At 32.0% G+C, this 22,767-nt stretch overlaps 1 protein-coding gene across 1 annotated transcript in view; it reads left to right on the forward strand.

Annotated features, from left to right (window-relative positions):
* Positions 1-22,767, forward strand: part of LOC143050164 (zinc finger protein 277-like) — a 63,324-nt gene that overhangs the window by 15,219 nt on the left and 25,338 nt on the right. The window contains exons 3-12 of the mRNA XM_076223801.1: positions 4,249-4,340; positions 4,801-4,883; positions 7,020-7,111; positions 7,857-7,921; positions 9,791-9,836; positions 11,194-11,326; positions 12,484-12,560; positions 19,838-19,937; positions 21,332-21,424; positions 22,641-22,765. Coding sequence (XP_076079916.1) covers positions 4,249-4,340; positions 4,801-4,883; positions 7,020-7,111; positions 7,857-7,921; positions 9,791-9,836; positions 11,194-11,326; positions 12,484-12,560; positions 19,838-19,937; positions 21,332-21,424; positions 22,641-22,765 — 906 coding nt within the window. The remainder of the gene's footprint in view (positions 1-4,248; positions 4,341-4,800; positions 4,884-7,019; positions 7,112-7,856; positions 7,922-9,790; positions 9,837-11,193; positions 11,327-12,483; positions 12,561-19,837; positions 19,938-21,331; positions 21,425-22,640; positions 22,766-22,767) is intronic.

The raw sequence follows: 22,767 nt of genomic DNA on the forward strand, positions 1-22,767 counted from the left end.
GCGATTTCCTGTCGGGCTTGCAAGTTCATGCATCGTTTCACTTCTGCAGGTATTGATCATTATCTTACCTCCTATACATTTCCAGGAATATGATTGGTTAAAAGCGTCCGCGTGCAAACCGTGTATATTTGATATTAGGTTAGTAGGGAGGCGGGGTTTATCTCATACACGGTTAGTAGTGGAGTTACGTCCCTTTATATTCCTTATTAGGTAAGAAGGGGGTGGGGCTTATTTCATACACGGTTAGTAATGGTGTTATGTCCCTTTGTAAAAAACAAAACGGTACTGAGAAAAAATCTTAAAAGTTCCAACAGACGAAGAAATTGATGATTCAGATTGAAATAAATTCATAAAACACATTTAAACCTTACAAGTCGTTATTGTTGGCATCTGTTTTTGTAGGATTAATGGAAGTATTTTCTTAGCGCTAACAGTATTGAAGACTTGCTCGTTTTGAGAATCACTAGCCTTAATTTCACACGTTAAGATAGTCGGTAAGATAAATTCGTTACATAGTGTGCTAGTGACGTAATACAGTATATATGGGGTCAGTAAATTCCATATGGGGATTCGAGCTTCGCTCTCACCCCATATGGAATTTACTGACCCCATATATACCGTATTAGGTCACTAGCACACTATGTAACTAATAGTGTACACGGCTGATAACTTATAACTTACAACTTTCCATTTTGAACTATCAGATGAATAATATACAATTCTGTCTTACTTGTCATTACTAAACTCATACGCTTGTTTATAAATAACATTTCTGGTGTAAAGAATATAATTCATAAACATATAAATAATACCCAAAAAATAAGATTTGATGAAATTAAAATCTATTTAAATATTTTTTCCAAGGGTGAATTTGGGAAAATGTAATATATAGTCATTGTCAATAGTGAAGGACAGATTGGAACAGACCAGAAATATTGATTTAAAAAAATGTACGCACTTGCCGACGATTCGTTTATACGACTGGATAGAAAGTTACGGAACTATAGCGCAATTTATAATATATACATGTATACATTGAACATAAGAAAAAAACATATATTTTGAATAAATAGGGGTAAAAGTGTTGTAAATAGACTAGTCCACGTATGCCAACAGTATGTAATCATCGAATGTCGATAGACTATTGTATACCAGAAGAAGAAGAGAACCAATTTGATTTAAATACAGGTCGATGTATAACTTTTGCTTTGGTTCATTGAAGCTGTGGACCTAGTAAAATCACAGATTTATATTTCAATAAGATTGTTCTCGAACAAAGGAAGTAATTCGTCATCACAATTGTTATATATGCCACTGGACGAACACTAATTATCCCCAGGGAATGTGAATATTTTGCTGGGAAACTTTTGAGTATCAAAGTTTCAAATTAATTTCGGGATTTATTTTCTTTCTTGGTATTCAGTAACAGAAAAAAGAATAAATTACTTGTTCGCTAAATAGGGGTATTCTTGTCAGATAAAAGACTTTTAGTTATATTTAAAAAATAGGGAAATATGACATTAAATTGGTTCTGTCTTTTTTTTAAACATCGTTAAAAAGATGTGTGTCTAAGGTGAACGCCACAAGAACCCTGTAATACTAGTACGAGAGTATAGCATGTAAACATTCCTTCTCAATAATATGGTTGTATTGGAAATCTTTTCATACAACAGATTGACAACTCATTGTCCGATATGCATGAAATATTTGCCACATGACGCCCATAGTTCTTTCTACCATCATCATCTTATTCTGTGATCGATGGTTCACACCCAAACAAAATGGGAGTAATGGACCTTCAGAGCTTCTCCGTGTTATACACTTGTGAAATATATAGACGAAATTTCTGTATTGAAATGAATCTACATCTCACAAACAGCATTTTCAAATAACGATTGTGAGTAATCACCTTACAAACCAATATAAACGTATGGCAAGATATAACCATGAAGGAATTTAGTTTTTGTCAGACGCAAGAACTCATCACTATATATATCATAAACGTATACGTATATATATGCATACAGTTTCAAATATTAAGAACAAGCGGTCGATGTCGATAGTCTGTTTTCTAACTGTTCAGAGTTAGACATGTCACTTGTTCATTCTTGGAAGCCTTCATATTCCCCGTCTAACGATGGGAACTCTTTCTGATTGTGTTGACTATAAATGCTTGTATGGTAATTCTGTCGTTTATCTGTACAAGCGGTTGCATTTCCTCTCCTTTCCCAACAAACAAACGAACGAAACGCCACTAGTCTGATTTCTCTGGAGCTCATCCTCAATGGCTCTTATACGTCAGGAAACTTACATGTATACTAATAATGATTGTTTCAAGAACAACGATGTATGGACGAACCATTATAAATTCGTCAATATCAGTTATGCATGACTAAAATATAACTTTTATTACAACTACTGTATTACTTATTTGGATTAATGACGGCTATCATGTTCAACATTGCACAAATATTATCATAGAATTTTAAAAAAAATCCTCAAAAATCCTCAAAAGAAATAATGCCTTAGCTTAGATAATTGATATTCTTTTCACAAAAAGTTCGTGTAAATGATTGTCAAATGAATTTAATTATGTAAGAATAAAATGTTAAAAAGAAACTAAAAAAAAATCATGCATGTTGTATGTTGTATTTTTTTGTCAATTAAAAACTTTAAAATTGTAATAGTTTTATTAGCATTTAAACACAGCCAGATTTGAATACAAGTTAAGAAATTCCGGTAAAGTCAATGATATCAAACAGATGTACAATGGTATATCAAATTGGGTAATATTGCATTTAGTTTTTATAAAAGATTAAAACTACTATTTTTTGCTTCATATTTGAATCTTTACGCCAATTGCCGCTAAGAAAGTAATCAAAAATTGTTTCCTTTTATTTTTATACACTTTCGGAATTACGAATCTGAATTTTATTTTCAATTAATTTACACAATTTAATTATTGTATCTTTATTCTCATCGTGTATTAAATCTTAGTGTATTAACATCGTGACAGCATACTCTTTCTAATCCTTTCTGTTTATCCTTTCCAAATAACAACATTTATACCTGTGTACGCTTGAACTCACACCTGCGGCTAAATAGCTACAAGGTAAACGAATTGACCTCAAGCCGAGAAATATACAGTGACCTTTACAAAATAATATACACACTCTGCTCACACATTAGTTGCATTGAAATGATTATCAAAACAATAACGGTAAATAGAACTGAAATATTTTCAGTTCAATATCAGTAAAAATGTTCAATAAATATTTTATGAAAAAAATCTCAACAATAATTAATTAAATTTATTCAAAAACATTTACTAGAGATAATTTTATAGGAGTTTAATTCAATCAATACAAAACGGTATATGCATATTCATTTTCGTTCATTCTTATATTGTGGTTCATAACTTCGACCATTCGTCAGCTGTGCGCTTTTAATTACGTATATTGTCGATAAGCTATAAGAGTTAAACAGATTTTATTTTTTCCCAGAATTCAATAAATCGGGCTAATACGTCACGACCCACTCGAGAATTCAACCAAAAAAGTTACAAATACTTGATTTTCTCCGTTATTAGAAGGAATATAAATTTAAAACTTTGCAAATGTGTTTTTTATGTTAAGATGAACATAATTAGATGATAAGTAAAAAATCGCGGAATTTCCCTTTAATGAAAAATGCACAAAAAAGATTTAAATACCCATAACACTTGAGTTTTGTACATTTCATGAGGGGAAGATGATATGATATAGTCATATACCAACTTGTAACCCAATCAAAGTATCATGCTTTACATGATTTTAAGAAAATCAACCAAAAACTGACTAAAAAAAGACCAATTATTGCGGAGTTATCTTTCCTTTCCAATGTTAATTTCAATAGGAAATTAAAATGCTGATTTTGAGATTTCATCAAGTTAGATTTTATGGGATTTTTTTCTGTGTATATTAGGGGCTTACTGCCATAGATTAGAACTTAAACCTTTTCTGTTGCAATTAGTTTGAGGTTAAACCTTAGTGTGACTGGACTATTGTGACATAACAAGTTTCAGTGGTATATACAACCTTTTAAACGAAATTTAACAGAAGTTCGCGACAAGGTTACATTTCTCAAACACGATAGTTTAGATAAAGATAAAAAAAAAAATTCTGATACAAGTGCCTATGGAAAGAAACAGGTTTAAAAGTCAAGTAATGGATGGATTTACAGATATTTAATTTTTATTTTTATCAACAGGTACCTCCTATATTGGAAAGCCAGGTTTAAGGAACAGCCAGTAGAAGATTTTTGCTCCATTATACTTACTAATTCTGGTGATAAAGATGAAGGTGAGTACTTGTAGCAGAATCATACATACCAACTGCTGTAAATTCCCAAAAATTTTGCAATGTTTTTATTAATGGAAAAAATGTCACAGTATCAGGTTTGCAATGATAAAACTTGCATTAAAAGTGTTGTTCCATCATAAAATGTAAGCAATGATTGGCAAGGGCATTAATTAAATTTTGCAGTTTTGTGTGTTGTCAAGTATTTTCCATAATAAATACACCATACAGACGTTATACTTACACCATATTTTTCATACCTTATCATATGTTTAAAAAGTGATGTGGATTATATGTTAATGGGACAACAGCCAAATATCACAAACAGCCAAGAAACAACATATTTTATAATGAGTAACTGATGCCAAGAGAAAAGAGAGTTAAACATAAAGAGTCTCATATTATTTAAGTAAAAATCTGACTTGAGCTTATCTTGTACGATGCTTTTAATTTTTATTTTCAGGTCCTAAAGATCAGTATTATTTACTCAGTGATGTCTTGTCTGAAGATAAAAGTCTGAGAAATTTCTTACAGAAAAAAACATTGGTTTGTTTGCTTTATAAATATAAATATAAAAACTTGCATTTTAAATGTTAATAGGTAAAACTTGATAACAGATTATTCTTTGAAGAAGAAAAAAGAAAGAAAAAAAAACTATGCGTCTGTCAGTGTGAGATCTGAATTTGTAGTGAAAAACACCATAGTAATATCACTGTGCTTAAACGGCCGTGGGTAACTTAAGTCACCCACAGCCCAAGATGGCGGACTATAAACTCGTTGAGATGATAGTTGATACGAAATCTACTTTTTGCAACGTTTTCCATGATCTATGTAAATATTGATAGGATTTTAGAATAAAGAAATCACTTACTATCACTACAAATTTGTTAATTTTGACTTCACTTTAGCGCAAGGCCAACTTTTAAAAAATGCATAAGATGTCCGTAACTTATAAGTCAAAAATAATCAGACTGTAACTTTAAATTCGGATGTGGGTAACTTTTTTTTCAAAATGGTAAGATTAGCAATTTCAACACTTAAAGGACAATAAACACTAGCAAACCAATTAATTATTACATAGATTTATACAATAACGATATGCTTCAAACTAAACAAGAGAAAAAAGCAAACCAGAGTGTCACGGATTTTCCGTTAAATTTTAAAAAAAAATTCCCGGGATAAAACGGGATCTGACGGTACAGCTAAATTTATCTAACATTCTTCTAGCTTTGTAGATTGTTCACTGATGAGTCCTTGGCCTGTGTAGTCGCAGGAAAAAATAATATCCTTTCCTGTAAATAATTTCTGAATTGTTAGCCAAAAAAGTATGGTCTCTTCACTATATCTAGTGTGATGTGTTGTTGATTGTGAGAAAAAAATGCCAATGTCTAAGAGTAGATGGAAGGCTATATTGTTGAACAGGTGTCAGTTAGGTAGATTTAAAATCTTCTAAAAGTTCCATTGACCTCCGGGATTGAAAAAGATCGGGTATCAAATCATACATATCTTCTTTAGAGGTTTGGATTGATTCATCTATGTATTTCTGCTAAGGATTGACCTCCGAACTTGTTCTCTTAAGGTGATTTCCATATGTTCACTATAAATGTAATTTCTACAGTTGGAAATGGTGAGATTTATAACCTGCATGTGATGATTTATCATCTAAAACTTAAGCAGTTAACAATCTATAAAGCCAGTAGAATGTAAGATACATTAATTTTGCCGTACAATTTTCTTCATAAGAAAATGCCTGTACCAAGTCAGAAAAATGGCAGTTGTTATCCATTCGGTTGATCTTTGGACTTTTCCATTTGTTAACGGACTTTCCTTTATGAATTTTCTTCAGAGTTCAGTATTTTTGTAATTTTACTTTTTAATGCCTGTACCAAGGCAGGAATATGACCGTTGTTTTCCATTCGTTTGGTGTGTTAAATTGAGCTTTTGGCTTTGCCATTCCATAAAGGACTTCCCGTTTGAATATTTCTAGGAGTTCGGTATTTTTGTTATTTATCATTTCTTTTTTTAAATAATTACATCCACGAATAAAGATTCTTTGAAAGTTACTGACATTATGCTAAAGTTACGGACAAGTTGTTTTGAAGTTACGGACATCATAAGTGTTTTGGCAAATCGTGCTGTAATCGTTTATTTTGTAGTAACAAACCATGTTTTACATTGCAGAGTTTCCCTAAAAGATTTATATAAATTTTTAATTACTCAACATTTCTTTTGTATACATGGTATTGTAATTATAAAGGAGCAAACTTCCTAACCGAAGCCAGGCGTCTCCATCTTGGGCTGTGGGTAACTTAAGTTACCCACGGCCGTTTAAGCACAGTGAATATGTTATTATTTTCATTTATGTTATACAAAACAATTTAACTAAAGTAACTCATTTGTAGGGCTGCCGTCTCATTACAATCCATGTAGTAGTTTATTTTCTGAGGCTATAAACTCTTTTCTGCAAACCTTGATTTTTTTTTTAAATATCTAATAATTTTTATATTAAATTTTGATGAAGGCTATAGTTGTATATTTTGCTGTCTTAGTCCATTCGAAAACTTTTAGTCAAGGTGCGACTATATATTCAAAATGGCCTGTAAATAGACACAGTAAAAAATGTGCCTGTTATAAAGTCAATTACAATATTGGTATGTTATATATGGTTTTGTTCCGCTGTAGGAGGATGTATTGAGTATCCAACAGAAAGAAAGGGATGATTCACTGCCAGCCAGAGATTGTCTATTCTGTAGAGAAAAATTAGAAGGAAATAGGTATGGTTTTCTATGTTATGATGGTGCAATATTTTATACAGACATGTGCTGCATTGCACATTTTAAAGATCAGATTTTTTTGGGGTGATGAATAAGATACCAGAGAAATTGATTAATTATTGACATGTTCAATAACAATTACTGTACTTGTTTTAAACTTTATCATTCTTACCACAAAAGATATGCATTTTGACATATACCCAGTAATTTCTTTTCAGTGATGCTAATGGCCAAAATAATTGGAACTGAATATAAATGTTGAAGGGCTAAATAAATATAACCAAAAAGGACATAAAGTATAGCAAAACCAAGACATGATATCAGAGTAATACATGTGGAAGCTACATTTCTGTATTTTAAATGATGTGCTAGGTTTATCACAGCAAATTGTTTAAAATTTATAATTGTATGATCATGTGATTGCCCTAAGTACTTGTTTCTGGGTTGGTGATACACTCAAGGAATTAAATTTCACTAGCAGAGGTATAGACTCAGTGGTAATGGTGACATTAAATCAACTTTACTGAACCTGATGTGCATTTCAACATATAATGTTCTCATTTTTATTCATGTTATTTTCATTTACAAAACTGCAATAAAGCCCTACAAAAATTCAAGACCCTGACATATTTATTAATATGAAATAATCATCACAGCAGAAATATATAATAATTTATCAGATTTGACAAATGAAAACTAGAAAAATTGAATGGTTTAAAGATATGTTGTTTCCATTGTTTTGCAGGGGATTGTTGTTTGATCATATGGCTCATGATCATGGATTTAATGTTGGACTGCCAGACAATATAGGTACTTTAATTTTTCTTTTTTCAGCTCATATAACTAAGAGAATTACACATCTTTACTAGCCATATGAGTTTTGTGGTAATAAGCATTGTTTAAAAGTTTCATAACATTTAGTTGAGGCAAACTTAAGAGAAATAAATATTTCAGCAATTTTTCCATTTGTAAAGGGACATAACTCTAAAACTTAATGATACTGATTACAACAGAAGCAGAACATATATACAGACGTGTTGAAAATCTTATAAACCTTCACTTTTTAACACCCAAACATTTATATTCTTTGGATGCAGTATTTTCCTATAACTGTAAAGTTATTTTGATTCGTGCTATCATGATCTTTGTAATGATCATTTAAACCAGTAATTTAGATAATAAACAAATAAAAATGATGTTTTAATACAGTTTTCAATGTGGAAGTTTTTAAACTTTGCAGTAGTATAACTACGGATCTTAATAAATAGAAAATTTGTATGATATAACTCCAATTCATGTTTAATGGCACTTCAGGACAAGGTTATCTGTGTGTGATTTATAAAAAATGTAATTGATTGCATGTAACTGTTTGAAAAAATAGTTTTATTGCATTTTACTGTTTGAATAAATAGTTTTATCCTTATCAGGTTTATGTGCAAACACATTTGTAGTAATTTAGATTTGGTATGATTGTGTTTTATGATAAAGCGTTGCTTTAATACAGTAATACATGTATCAACCTCAAACAAAGTTTTCTTAAAATCAATTTGAATTCTTTCTGCCTTACAGTTATTACTGCATTTTTTTTTTCTTGACTTAGTACATTCAAGGAGGTGAGACATAGAGATTCTACATATTGTCAGCAGTGACAGTGTTTAGGTTTAAATGTGGTTAAAAAATATTGAAATTGACACCACCAAACACAGATCAAGTTTAACTTAGTTAGCATCACTTTCAAGCTTCATGAGTTATGTCTCTTTATAAACAGAAAACATGCTGAATTAGCAGTTTCCACACTCTAACTTTACTTTGCCTCAACCAAATGTTATAAAACTTATACACAATGTTTATAACCACCTACATGTAGCACAGATCACGTTCGAATTTGGGTTGCTTTACTTTCACCATTCTTTAGTCATGTCCCTTCATAAATGAAAAAAATGCTGAATATACTATATATTTACAAGAGGGGACAACTATGTCCCTTGGACACAAACTTTTTATATTTTTCCTTTTTTCTATGGTGAAAGAGTTTAAAAACCCAAATATCTGTCAAACCTTTATGGATTTTTAGGTAACATGGTCAGAAGCTTCTTTAAAAATAAGATATATCACCCTGTGCAAAATTTTGATTATCCGTATGTTACTAATACATTTTTTGTAAATAGGAGTAGACATTTTACTTTTAAATACACATCTGCAGTTGTGGATGAGACATGGGGTTCAATGGAATCATTTATGAACTTTTGTTTTCTGTGCACACAGAGGAAATAGTTATATTCTCCTTCCACCCATCTGTCTGCCTCAGACACATCATTTCCCAGAGACCATATGCTTGGTAGAATTGTTTGCTATCATGTGTAGTCCAATAAATAACCCCAATTTTAATGATTGTTGGACACAATGACACACTGTGACACACTATTTCATTCCTAATTTACAGTGTTGGGGATATTTTGCTATTTCACAGCAATTTTGTTAGTTTTTATGCAAGTTTAAGCATTTCAGCATATTTTTGAATTTTTGACTTCCAATAAATGAATTAAAGTTTCCTACATAACATTGTTTTCTTTCACAAAAATATGTATCCATGAGATAAATGAAATTATAGTACATAAAAAACCGGGATCAACTGTATTATAAAGAAAATTATGTGTTTTCATGTGTTTTATATTTCAGTATATAAAGATGAGTTTTTAGATTTATTACAAGAGCAGTTAAGCAAGTAAGTTAATATTTAGATGTAGGAAAATTTAACTAAATATCCATTAATGATATTAAAGTCAAATACACAAATCAATGGTCTCTATATTGGAAATGCTTGCAAGAGTATCACATGAAACTATTATAGCCTGTGTCATCAAAAGTTATAACCAAGCTAGTTTCTTCCTAATAAAATACATACAAACTGGTATATATAATCTAAAGTTATTTACATTTACATTAACTAAAAAAAGAAAACTCATGTACCCACTGAATGACTGACTGTCAGTATATTATTGATTGCAATACATTTAGAACAATCCTATAGGTTGCACTTCTGTAAATATAAACAACACAATTTCCCATGGTAACTCTTTTTACTGCTAGAATTGTGCAACTTTTATGACGTTAAAAAAAAAAATTCCTGGAATTTATAGTTTGTATGCCCTTATATTTTTTGCAAATGTTGTGCGGCATATTTTGAACATTTATATGCTTCTCAAAGAGTTTAAACTTGTACCAATATTCTGTACTATCTTTTACTTTGAGTCTTCCTAAAGATTCAATTTATCGGCTATCCAACGAATCAGAATTTATCGTGGTAGAATTCCCAAGTTGTATCTCTATGAGATGAAACATGGAGATCATAGATCGGTAGGTTAATAAATAACATTTATAAATATTAAATATCTCTCCAAAAGAAGTGAGGGGCCTTGATGGCTGAGTGGTCTTAGTGGTTACTACTGTGACCACTAGCAAGTCAACACTGACGTTGTGAGTTTGAACCCCGCTTGTGCAGGTGCACTCAACTCTAATCTTAATTGACTAGGACCATCAGTGACAGTTTTCCTATCAAAGGTCATGGTTTTCTCTGGACACTCTGGCTTCTTCCACCAATAGAAACTAGCTGCCACGAAATAGCCTATATGCGGTGCTTAAAAGTGGCATGTAAACACCAAAAATCCAAATCCAAAAGAGGTGTGGTTTGTGAATCAGCTGTTTTACAAAGTAAAACCTTTAAAATATTTAGTTATGATAACACAATGCTTTTGTTTTCAGTTCCAAAGATTTGATTTGGAAATACTGAAATGATATAACTGAAGCACTGCACCAAAATTAGTTTATATAAAGCATGTATTGTTTCTGTTATATTGATGAAGAAAAACCAGACTTACATTATTAGTTATGATTTAACAGTTCTGAAAGTTATAAGAAGTGAGGAAGTAAATATATGTAATACTGGTAGGTTCTAAAGATTAAATTTCAAGCAGCTCAAACCCCTTGCACAAGGGAAAGTTAAGCAAAGCATTTCTACATCAGTTCTAAAATTGAACATATACTGTGTCAAAGAAATAATTTGTCATGTTTATATCTTTCAGTCTTAACTGTTTATATTGTGAAAAGACATTTAGAGACAGAATTGTTTTAAAAGAGCATATGAGAAAGAAACAACACAGAAAAATTAATCCTAACAATAAAGTTTACGATAGATTTTATATGATAAATTATTTGGTGAGTAAAAAATGTAATACCATTACGTTCTAGTAATTTTTTTTAAAAATCTCATGTGTACCAAGATTTGTCCCAGGTTTGAGGGCTGGTTGAACACTCACAAACATGTTTAACCATGCCAAACTCTTTATGGCCCTGTTCCAAAACAGGAGTGGTTGTCATTGGTTCATGTCTGTAATGATTTTTGTTCATTAATTGTTTTGTTACAAATTAGGCCGTTGGTGTACTCAATTGATTTTTTCCAAAATTTCATGTCTGGGTCATTTACAGTCGACTATGGTATGGGTTTATCTCATTGTTGAAGGCCATGCAGTTGACTATAATTGCTTACACCAACTTCATTCCAAATCTGATGTATAGTTGTGTCATTGGCAATCATACCACATCATCTTATGTTTCTATCCAGTGGAAATCTCAAAGGAAAAAAATCCATCTTCTATGAATAAAAAAATTCTTAAAACTTCCAAGAAATATTTTCATAGACAAATAGCTATTGTGTTTTTAGTTTTAAAGACTGGAAGGTGCCTAGTAGGAGGCTGTACATTAAAATTAGACTCGTCAAGTTATACTAGTGAATAGCAGGGGGAAAGTCCTGAATATGCATTTATTCACTTTATGACATTAAGTAGCAATGTTTTAACATGGTTCGAAAAAACAATAGGTAGCAATAATCTCTGAAAGCAGCACTAAGATTGTCTTAATGTTGCTGTTAGTGCTGAACTTATGGGGTATTTTTTATGACAACTGGCAGTGTAAAAATTAAAAGCATTTCATTACCACAATATTTTAATACATCCAAATGTTATTTGTCAATACTTATAGATTATCGTTGATCATCTCAACGAGATTGATTTTCTCGCTTGAGCTGGTACAGCAAAAGTGAGAAAAGCAATCCAGTTGAGATGACCAATGATAATCTGTTTATCGCTATTTTACCTATGACGACGTTGTCAATTTCATGTCAATTTCGTTAGCAATGCCACATGGCCTCCTTAGTTTCTAGCAATAATTTTTCCATCTCAAGCGAGAAGCATGATATGAAAATTATCACAAAAAAGATCAAAAGAAAAATGCACAAAATAGCGATAAATGTATATATTCATAACACATGTCAAATAGTAAAACATCTAGAAACTAGTTTTATAATATTTTCACAGGAACTTGGTAAGAATTGGGAGGCTATACAATCAGAAGATGATACTGCCATAGACAATGATGCTGAGTCTGAAAAGGAGTAAGTTATTAAAGTGAACTTTGTATTGAAAACATTCTTTGTTGCCCATTGGTGGCCTTCAGCTGTCTCTTTAACACATTCCCCATTTCCATTCTCAATTTTATTCTCCATAAGTGTAAGACATATGAATTAAAGACATTCTTCATGCCTGTGAAAAATATAGCTTAACTTAAGTTATGTACCGGTATGCGAATCCAGTGACAGTCATCAGTGTGATTTTGACTCCCTGCTGCAGCCAATGGGGTATAAAAGTGTTGCTCTTGTCCATTAGTCTGTCCTCTGTCCATACGTATGTCTCAAAATTAGTTTCTGTTCTATAGTTAACCAAAGGTTATGAAATTTAAACACAATGCTTATTACCACAAAACACAGATAAAGTTTGAATTTTGGTTGTTTAAAGTCATATGAAACGAGTGACTGGTGAAAAATAATGTTATTCCAATTCTTGTACCAATGCATACAAACATCATAAACTTAGTCTTATGTGCACCATTTTATCATTTTTTTTGCATAAATTTCGTAAAATCGTCAATTTCTTTTTCAATTGGTCATTGTTGTTGTGAAAATACGGCAGGTAATTAAAGATCGTGTTTTGAAGCCTAAGTTTAACGATTGTCACCTGTTTGTCAACAATCAACAAAAAGCATGGATATTGATCACATGTTTAATAGGTACTTATATGTTATATAAGTTATGTTTATACATAATTTGATTTTAATTACTATTAAGTAGTCATTATTTTAGGATTTTCCCAGGATGTGTATTTTCTTTGCTGTTGAGATGAAACAGATTTATTATCATATGTCAATCAGTTAGATGTGAAGTTTATCACATGTTCTTAGCAGGAGGTCTAATTTCATCAGTTCTAATACAAATATACATGTCTTGTTAATTATTGACCACTTGTGGCTTTTGGCTTCCTTTGTCCTTTGTTTCTTGATACATTAATCTGGGTGCAGTTTTAACTCCTCCCACTTAGGAGTATCCCATTAAGAAGTTGTGTATTAAAAACCTGTGTATGCTGCCTTGAGTATTCATTTATCTAAATGCAGATTAAGCAGTTATAGAATAATCTTGGCTAATAGTGCTAATAGTGTTTTAGCTAAAAACTTGAAATTTCAGTGTTTGGATTACTTTACAAAAGCTATATGACAGTTTTTAAACAACTAAATATAATTCAAACTATATAACCTGAAAAAATAAACATTATTTTGGAATAACTGACAACAAAATGTCTGGCAGAGGAAAAGGTGTTCGAAGGAAAACTAGGAGTTCTCCGTATGAGACCCAATGGGATTCTAATAACCCTTCTAACTGGACAATAAACAAACTAAAAGAAGAACTTAACAAAAAGGGAATAAGAACACCTTCTGGTATGTCAAAACAAGTGTTAAAACAACTTTATTTAGAGAATTGTTTGGATGGAGTAACATCTTTAGAGACACAACAGACAGACACCGTTAGTGATGAGATTAACACAGATTCCTCACCAGAGAGCACTCTTCCAATTACCTTAGCAGAATCAGTGCATCAACACAGAAGCAGTGTTTCAAATGGTGGAACAGACAGGAACATAGTTCAGTGTTTTGAAGGACTTCAAGAGACCTTCAAACAGCTAATTTACAGAGACAATTGTACTCATGACACAGGTAGAGATCGCGAATTCAACCTTCAACAGTGGTACAACCATGCAGGGATTGGGAATAGGAGTGAAACTTCTAACAGAGGAAATAATACCGTTTTACATGGAAATACACAAGAGCATGCATCTTTCATCTCAGGACCACAAGTTGGAAATGTTTCATGTGGAGTGCGTTCGGATGAATATTCTAATGTGGACATTATATCTCCTTCTATTCAAAAGCAAATCATTGACGGTAAGGATGTTAATTTGGCATCTCTTCTTATCCCAAACTATGAAACTCCCCAAATTCACTCTGTTGCAGCTAATGGGTTAGAGTTAAATATTTCTGGGAAGCCAGATCCCCGTCTTAATAGAAAACTCACAATTCAAGAATTCATTAAGGCATTTGGCAAGTTTAAGAGGGTCATGTCATCAGTTTACCCTGACCGTAGAGCAGAGCTAGATGCTTATGAAGATGAGATTATAGATATTAGTAATTTTTATGGTGACAGATTTTATGATTACCATAAATTGTTTTCTACAAAATCAGCAGCTCTTTTAAGGGAGAGAAGGATTAAGGTTGACTGGAGCAAAAGAGATAGGGATCTTCTTTCATTAATAGTTGCTGGTGGGAATGTAAATGTTTGCAAAATTTGTAATTTGGTTGATCACACTACTGCTTTTTGTCCTATGCAAACCTCCATGACATATCAAGACTACCCAGATAAAGTATCAAGGCAGGTAGACACTACTGATAAGTTAGGTAGAAAGAAAATTTATCATTCTGGGCGGGAGGTGTGCAATAATTTTAATACCAGTAGGGGTTGTACCAGGAGTTTTTGTCATTTTTCACATATCTGTAGCAGATGTAAAGTCGCTGGTCATACCCTATTATCTTGTCAAAAAGTTTTCCCCTCTCAAGGTAGGACTGAAGTACAATCTAAGCCACATACAGTAAACTCTTCACAAAAGTTTGAGAAAATAACAACAAATAAGCAAGGTCAATGACTACATGATTTCCCATATCTGGCTACTACTCCAATTAATGTTATTAAACTTGCAAAAAAATTAATTTCTCATCCTGTCAAAAAATTTGTTAACTATTTATGCAATGGTTTAGAGAAAGGATTTGATACTATGGTATCTACAACAGATTTACCTACAAAAGAATGTAGGAATAGTTTATCTGCTAGGACACAACCAGATGTGGTTTCTGATTTGATAGAGAAAGAAGTTTTTAAAGGTTTCTTGTATGGGCCTTTTAAGGATCCCCCTTTTCAAAAATATAGGGTAAGCCCAATTGGTATTGCAGAAGGGAAATATTCTGGTAAAAAGCGTTAAATATTGGACTTATCTTCACCACATAATGATGATAAACATCTAAGTATTAATGATCTTATTGACAAACAGGATTGCTCAATGTCTTATGTTAGAATAGATGACGCCATTGATGTTATTTTGAAATTTGGAAGAAATTCCTGGCTTTGCAAGTTCGACATATCCGACGCATTCAAAAATTGTCCAATTGTACCAAGTCAGTGGCCTCTTTTCTGCATAAAATGGGAAAAAATGTATTATTTTTATGTCCGTTTAACTTTTGGATGTCGTTCAAGCCCCAAAATTTTTGACCATTTATCCCAAGCTTTGTGTCATATTGCAGAAAACAATTACAAAGTTAATAGCATTTTGCATTTATTGGATGATTTCCTAACCATAGATCCACCAGATGCTGATGGTGAGAGGACTATGGCTATAATGATGATGATTTTCAAAAAACTGAACATTCCTATAGCAAAACATAAGACAATAGGTCCTGTAAAATGTTTAGAATATTTGGGTATTATTCAGATTCTGAAAAAATGGAAGCTCGACTACCTCTTAATAAAGTTGATCGCATTTGTGAATTCATCAAAAAATTATGCAGGAAAAAATCTTGTACAAAAAGGGAATTGTTGCAGCTTTTGGGTCACTTAAACTTTGCTTCACGTGTCATTTTACCTGGTAGATCCTTTGTTTCATACCTCATAGGGCTGTCCACTACTGTCAATGATTTGCATCATTATGTTAAATTAGATAAGGAATGCCGTGTTGACCTAGAATTTTGGTTACTTTTTCTGAGCAGCTGGAATGGTGTGAACATGTTTTACAGTAGACAATTTTACTCAAGTTATGATATGGAACTTTTTACTGATGCCTCATCAACAAAAGGATTTGGTGGATATTTCAAGGGAGAATGGTTTTATTCATCATGGCCATCAAACATTGCTTATCCTGACAAAATATTTTCAATGGCTTTTCTTGAATTATACCCCATTGTAGTATCCGCAATACTGTGGGGCTCACAGTGGACAACAAAACGCATTCTTTTCTGGTGTGACAATGAAGCTACAGTAGCTATAGTAAAAAAGGGCCGTTCAAAGTGTTTACAAATAATGAAATTAATGAGGAAACTTACATGGTGTGCTTGTAAATACAACTTTCATTTTAGTGCCAAACATGTTCCAGGATATCAGAATGATATAAGTGATGCTCTATCTCGTTTACAGATAGACAGATTCCGCAAACTAGCTCCCAGTGCAGCACAACATCCAATGAAGTGCCCAAGCAGCTCAGATGTAATGTGGTCCTAAATCAAGCAGTGAATGAACTTTGGAACAGTGCTATTGCTAATACTACAAGAACTGTTTATGATACTGGGTTCAGAAAATTTGAGACTTTTATGTTATTGAATGGTTTTCAATTTTCTATTTTACCTCCTATTTCTGAGGATATTTTAATTTATTTCATAGCCCACTGCTTTAAAATTCTGAGTTTACAATACTCTACCATTAAACTATATTTATGTGGAATTAGGTATAAATATGTACAGGGTAATCAAAATGATCCCTTACAATCTGCTCATAATACACCTTTAATCAGACTTGATTATGTTTTAAATTCTGTAAAAAGACTGCAAAAAACAAAAAATCACATAAGATTACCAATAACTTTCGAAATTTTGGAAAAAATTGTAAATTGTTTGAGAAAAGGTTTTTGTTCCAAGTTTACTGATTTAATGTTAAGAACTGCATGCATTGTCGCATTTTATGGATTTTTGAGATGTGGCGAGTTTACAGTGTCAAAGGCCTCACAGTTTGATCCACATATTAATTTATGTATTGAAGATGTTGTATTTCACTCAGACTTAGTAGTTTTGAAATTAAAACAATCAAAAACAGATCCTTTTAGAAAAGGCATAAATATACAGCTACATAAATTAGGTCAGCTTATCTGCCCTTACACAATTTTGTTAGAATATATACAAATAAGGAAAGAATTTTCTCCTACTAATCAAACTGATCCACTTTTCATAACCATTGATAAGAAACCTCTGGAGAGACAATATTTCATCACTTGTATTTAAAAAGTACTGGATATATGTGGTTTCAACTCAAGTCATTATAATGGTCATAGTTTTAGAATTGGGGCAGCTACAAGTGCTGGTAAGGCAAAAATAGAAGATCACTTGATAAAAACATTAGGGCGCTGGACTTCAGATAGTTACATCAGATACATTAGGGTAACGCCAGCATCTATTAAAACAGCTCAAAGTAGGTTAGGTAGAATTTAAGGGCATGCTCATTTTCAAATATTCCATATGCATGTTTTTTACAGAGATTCTGGATGATATTGTTTTTGTTTGACAATTGATTTTGATATTGTGTATTATTATGTGATAACATTTATTATTATTTTTTTTTTTTTTTTTTTTTTTTTTTTTTTTTTTATTTCATGGCTTTATTGAAGGTACCCCCTCCCTAACCTCACAAATCCTTGGGGACACTCAGCTGTTACCATCTGTGTTATGGCCATTTATGAAATTTTATCACTGGTTGTTTCAAAAATTTTACTCATCCCCCAAGAATTTCTGGGGATAAACTGTCAAATTTCATACAAATTCATTCCAACACCAATTCAACATCAACACTACTAGGCTTCCTCATAGCCTCCTTACAGGCTTCCTCATTGTCTCATTATAGGCTTCCTCATAGCCTCATAGGCATGATAGCCTCTAGGAATGATAGCCTCATAGGCTTCCTGATAGCCTCATGCATTTATTTTGAACCATCGTTCCAATTGGATTGGTGTGATGTCAAGCCAGGGGTCTATACTTTGCTACTTTTCAGTATGCACATAGCTAGGCTCTTGGTTTAGGCATGGAGCAAAAAATTAAATTTTTTAGCTGAGTAGTTTCCCCAAGGGCCAAAATTATAATTGTGATGTATATATATAAAATAAAAGTTGTAATTAAATTATGATTTATGTTTAATTCAAACATAGATACCAATGGCATTGCTACACAGTATTTCCCAGGAGTTTATTTACAAGATAGGTGATAGCAGGAAAAATTAGGTTGATAATAATGTGAGCACTAAATCCTTAATTTTACATATCATGAGTTCATGTGAAACGGTGTTTCTGAAAGAAATCAGGGGTAATTAAATTATTTAAATTACTATGAAATTAATATGAACTCATTATGTGTGACTTTGAGGATTTTTTTCACTGACACATTTATTAGCAAAATTAAAATATAGGGCCGAAAGTTAGATCAGGATGGTTTAATTGTCAGGTCAAAGAATTTGCAAGAAGATATGAGGTTGGATGTTTGCTCAGGTGTTAACACACATTTCCCTATTACATAACAGATTACCACAGAAAAGATACAGTATAAACAAAAGACAATTAAAATAAGATTAGAACAGCATCACATCAAACAGAAATAAATTTACCCTAAAAAATATTTACAAAGAATCAGAACACAATGCAAACATGGAACAAATGACAATTAAACATATTCAGGATCATTTCTGAGAATTTTGTATAAACATGTACAATCAGATAATTATAGTTTATTTTAAGGACATCCATGCGTATTGCGATCACCAGATTTTTACGAGATGGGTCACACTGAGGTCACTTTGCACAAAAAATATGTCAGGGATTTACTTCCCTGGAAGGAAGCAATTAACATAAGTAAACTTCTTCTAAATATGAACAAATTAAAGAATTGTCTTCAGAAAAAAGTATATGTACATAAGTTTTATAATGAAAACTATCCATTGAGTTATAAAAAAAACATATTCATTATTTTTTTTTTATTTTGAGGTTTCTTATGACTTTAACTTTTAATATTCTTGAGTTATGTTCCTTTTAAACGTTGTATGCTCGTTATACCTTAAGCTATATTATATAACAATATCTTCTTCTTTTTTAAAGTGACCAAATATTTGTAGTAAGGGGGTTAAATACTATAAAACTACATTACTAAACTGCTACATTGAGATACACATCTAAGGAACTAAGTTCACAAAGTAATCATGTTATGCAAGTGTTCATAATTAGAATACGAAGATAGTAGAGGTTCACACATAAACCACTGTAGTTTAAATTTTATGTGAAAGGGAAAAAAAAGGTTAATATTGGGTTATAGACAAAACAAATTCTAAAATTTAAACAAGATAGAGAATTTTTTGTTTGTGACAGCTCCATTTCTTAATCAGAAACTGAACAATACTCAAAAGTAAAATAGGTCTGAGAAACAGTATTAATTTCATTAATTTACTTATCTATGTATGTTATAATGTGAACACTTTTTTTTTTAAATGTATAGAGAAGATTACAGTGACTGGGAAGAAGTAGGGGCCCAGGCTGTTTGTCTGTATTGTGAATTCTCCTCCAGCATACCTGATAAACTTCATGCTCACATGCAGGTAAAGTACACCCCAGGCAGTGATTAGGAAAGGCAGGGGTCATGGGCCGTAGGCACATTATAGCTGAAAATGGCCAATTCTAATCTGACATGCTTCTTTCGCTTTGTGAATAAACCCATGCTCTAAATCCAATAAAATTTGTTTGCACATGCGTGTATTGACTACTGCAGACTAATGCATTTTATCAAACGCATGCATTTAATATATTTCATTAATTAAAAACACTTCCAAACTGTAAAATGATGCACATGTTGTTACTCATACATTTGTATTGACTGTTATGTGTTGCATTTGGAAATTGACATATTTCACCGAGATATGACAACTGTTCATACTAGCTGTTCAAACTCCTCCCTCTTAAAAATCACATTGCCAGTAGTTTGCTGGTTTACAAACATAAAGGGAGGTTCATGGAAGAGCCTACATAAACACGCTACACTTATAACAATCGGATATAGAAATTACCCTAATTGTCCTAATCAGAATCGAAATAATTAATGCAAGCTACAACTTTATTGTAGTTTTAACATGGGTAGACATTATATTCGTGTTATTTTAGCCCTCACTATCGCTCGGGCAAAAATAATCATGAATATAATGCCTACACACCCTAAAGTCTAGCTTGCATCAATTATTTCTTAATTGAAATAATATAATTTTACAAAGTATCTACCAAATAGGACTTTAAAATTTATGTAAAAAATGCTGGAAATGGCCCATTGTGAGAATTTCTTTCCCAACCACTGCTCAGTGAATGCTCCTCCAGGACACCTGATAAATAAAATTTCATGCTTATATGCAGATTAAGTATACCCCTTGGTCTTTGTCTTTATTGTGCGTTCTGCTTCAGTATATCTGAAAAACTTAATGCTCATGTACAGGTATGTAACACTCAAGGGTTTGTGTAATGTTGAGTTTTATGCTAACATGCAGGCACGTAATGGAGGTATTATGAATTCTCATCCTGTAAAAAGTAATGAGTTTTATATTCAAATCAAGTTTAAGAAAACCCATCTTTTATTGCGAAGTTTATCTCAGTATATCTGATAATTATCATGCACCCATCCAGATACATTGCAACCCAGCTGTATATCTGTAAAACTTCATTCTGACAGTCATTTCATTCAGAAATGTTGTTAAGTACCGGGTAACTATAAATCATAGGTAACATAGTTGTATGAATTTTTACAATTGATGCACAGTGTAACTATTTTTAATTGATTTATCACTCATACTTCTCATCTTTGAAGCAAAAGGGTATATCTTCCATATTTAAATTCCTAAAAATAAGAAATTTATACACGTTTACATATATTAACTTTTAGATATCATTATAGACATTTTATGTCTACAGTATTCAAAGAGCTATTATATGTCCAAATATTTCTTTTTAGGAGCTGCATGACCTTGACCTGAAGGAAATAAAACTTAGGCTGAATCTCAACTTCTATCAACAAGTAAAGTTAATAAATTATATTCGAAGACAGGTAATGTTTCTCATGGTTTAACTTTAATTTTTAGACCTCATTCTCTCTGATTTCTATATTGTTGACAAACATGACAAAAAAAAAAGGATTTTCTTTTGAAAACATAATCTAATTATGAAATCTTTGTTACCCGTTAGTTAATTTGTATGGTGCATTTTTTACCCTATTTACATGTGTTCTGCAAGAAACTGTAGTGGTTTTTTGAGATTTTTATTTATGCCCCCCTGCCATAGTAAAGGGGACTCTCAGTGTTATCCTTGTCTTTTCGTCTGTCCTGTATGTCTATCCAGAAAATCCCCCAAATTGGTTTCTGTTCTCTAATTTTAGTTTGCCTCAACTAAATGTTAGAAAACTTATACACAATGCCGATTACCACAAAACACAGATCGAGTATGAAATTGTGTGGCTTCACTTATACTGTTCATGAGTAATGCCCCTATTTGTACCAAGTCAAGAATATGACAGTTGTTCATTCTTTTGATGTGTTTGAGCTTTTGATTTTGCCATTTGATTAGAGACTTTCTGTTTTGAATTTTCCTCAGAGTTAAGTGTTTTTGTGATTTTCTTTTTTTTAAACATAAAAATTTTGGATTATTTTGTTTTTCGTTATCTTACTTTAGTTTGACTGAACCGAATGTTATATAACTTATACACATTGCTTATTACCTCTAAACACATATCAAGTTCGTATGGGGTGGTGTCACTTTTACCATTCTAGAGTTATGCTGATTTTTTTTCATTTCCATTCTATAACTTTAGTTGGTCTCCACTAAATGCTATGAAACTTACACAATATGCTTTATTACCACAAAACACAGATCAAGGTGGAATTTTGGTGGTATCACTTAAATCGTTTCAGAGTAATGCTCATTTGCTAATGGAAAAATTGCTGATTTATTTTTATCAATTTTATACAGAAAAGCCTATCAGATCATTAACCTTTAGATATACTGTTCCCAGCCTAAACCAAATGTAATGAAACTTATACACAATGCTTATTACCACAAAACTCAGATCAAATTTGTGTAGAGTCATTATACCATTCTTTAGTTATGTCCCTTTATAACTATATGATATGCTAGTGGTGGCATCATCTGTGTCCTATGAACACATTCCTGACTTATAAAAAATCACAAATTTTGAGAAATTTCTGAATGCAAGGATTTCAACAAAAATTGATACAGTGATGTAATTACATGTTTTTCCCTTTTACAAGGTACATCTTGGTATATGTATTGGATGCCAGGAGAAGTTTGAAGACAGAAAAGCTTTAACAGACCACATGCATGAGAAGGGCCACACACATGTGATACCTGATCTGTTGGCATGGGATCAGCCGCAGT

Source organism: Mytilus galloprovincialis, chromosome 1 (genome assembly GCF_965363235.1).
Source record: "Mytilus galloprovincialis chromosome 1, xbMytGall1.hap1.1, whole genome shotgun sequence".
NCBI lineage: Eukaryota > Metazoa > Mollusca > Bivalvia > Mytilida > Mytilidae > Mytilus > Mytilus galloprovincialis.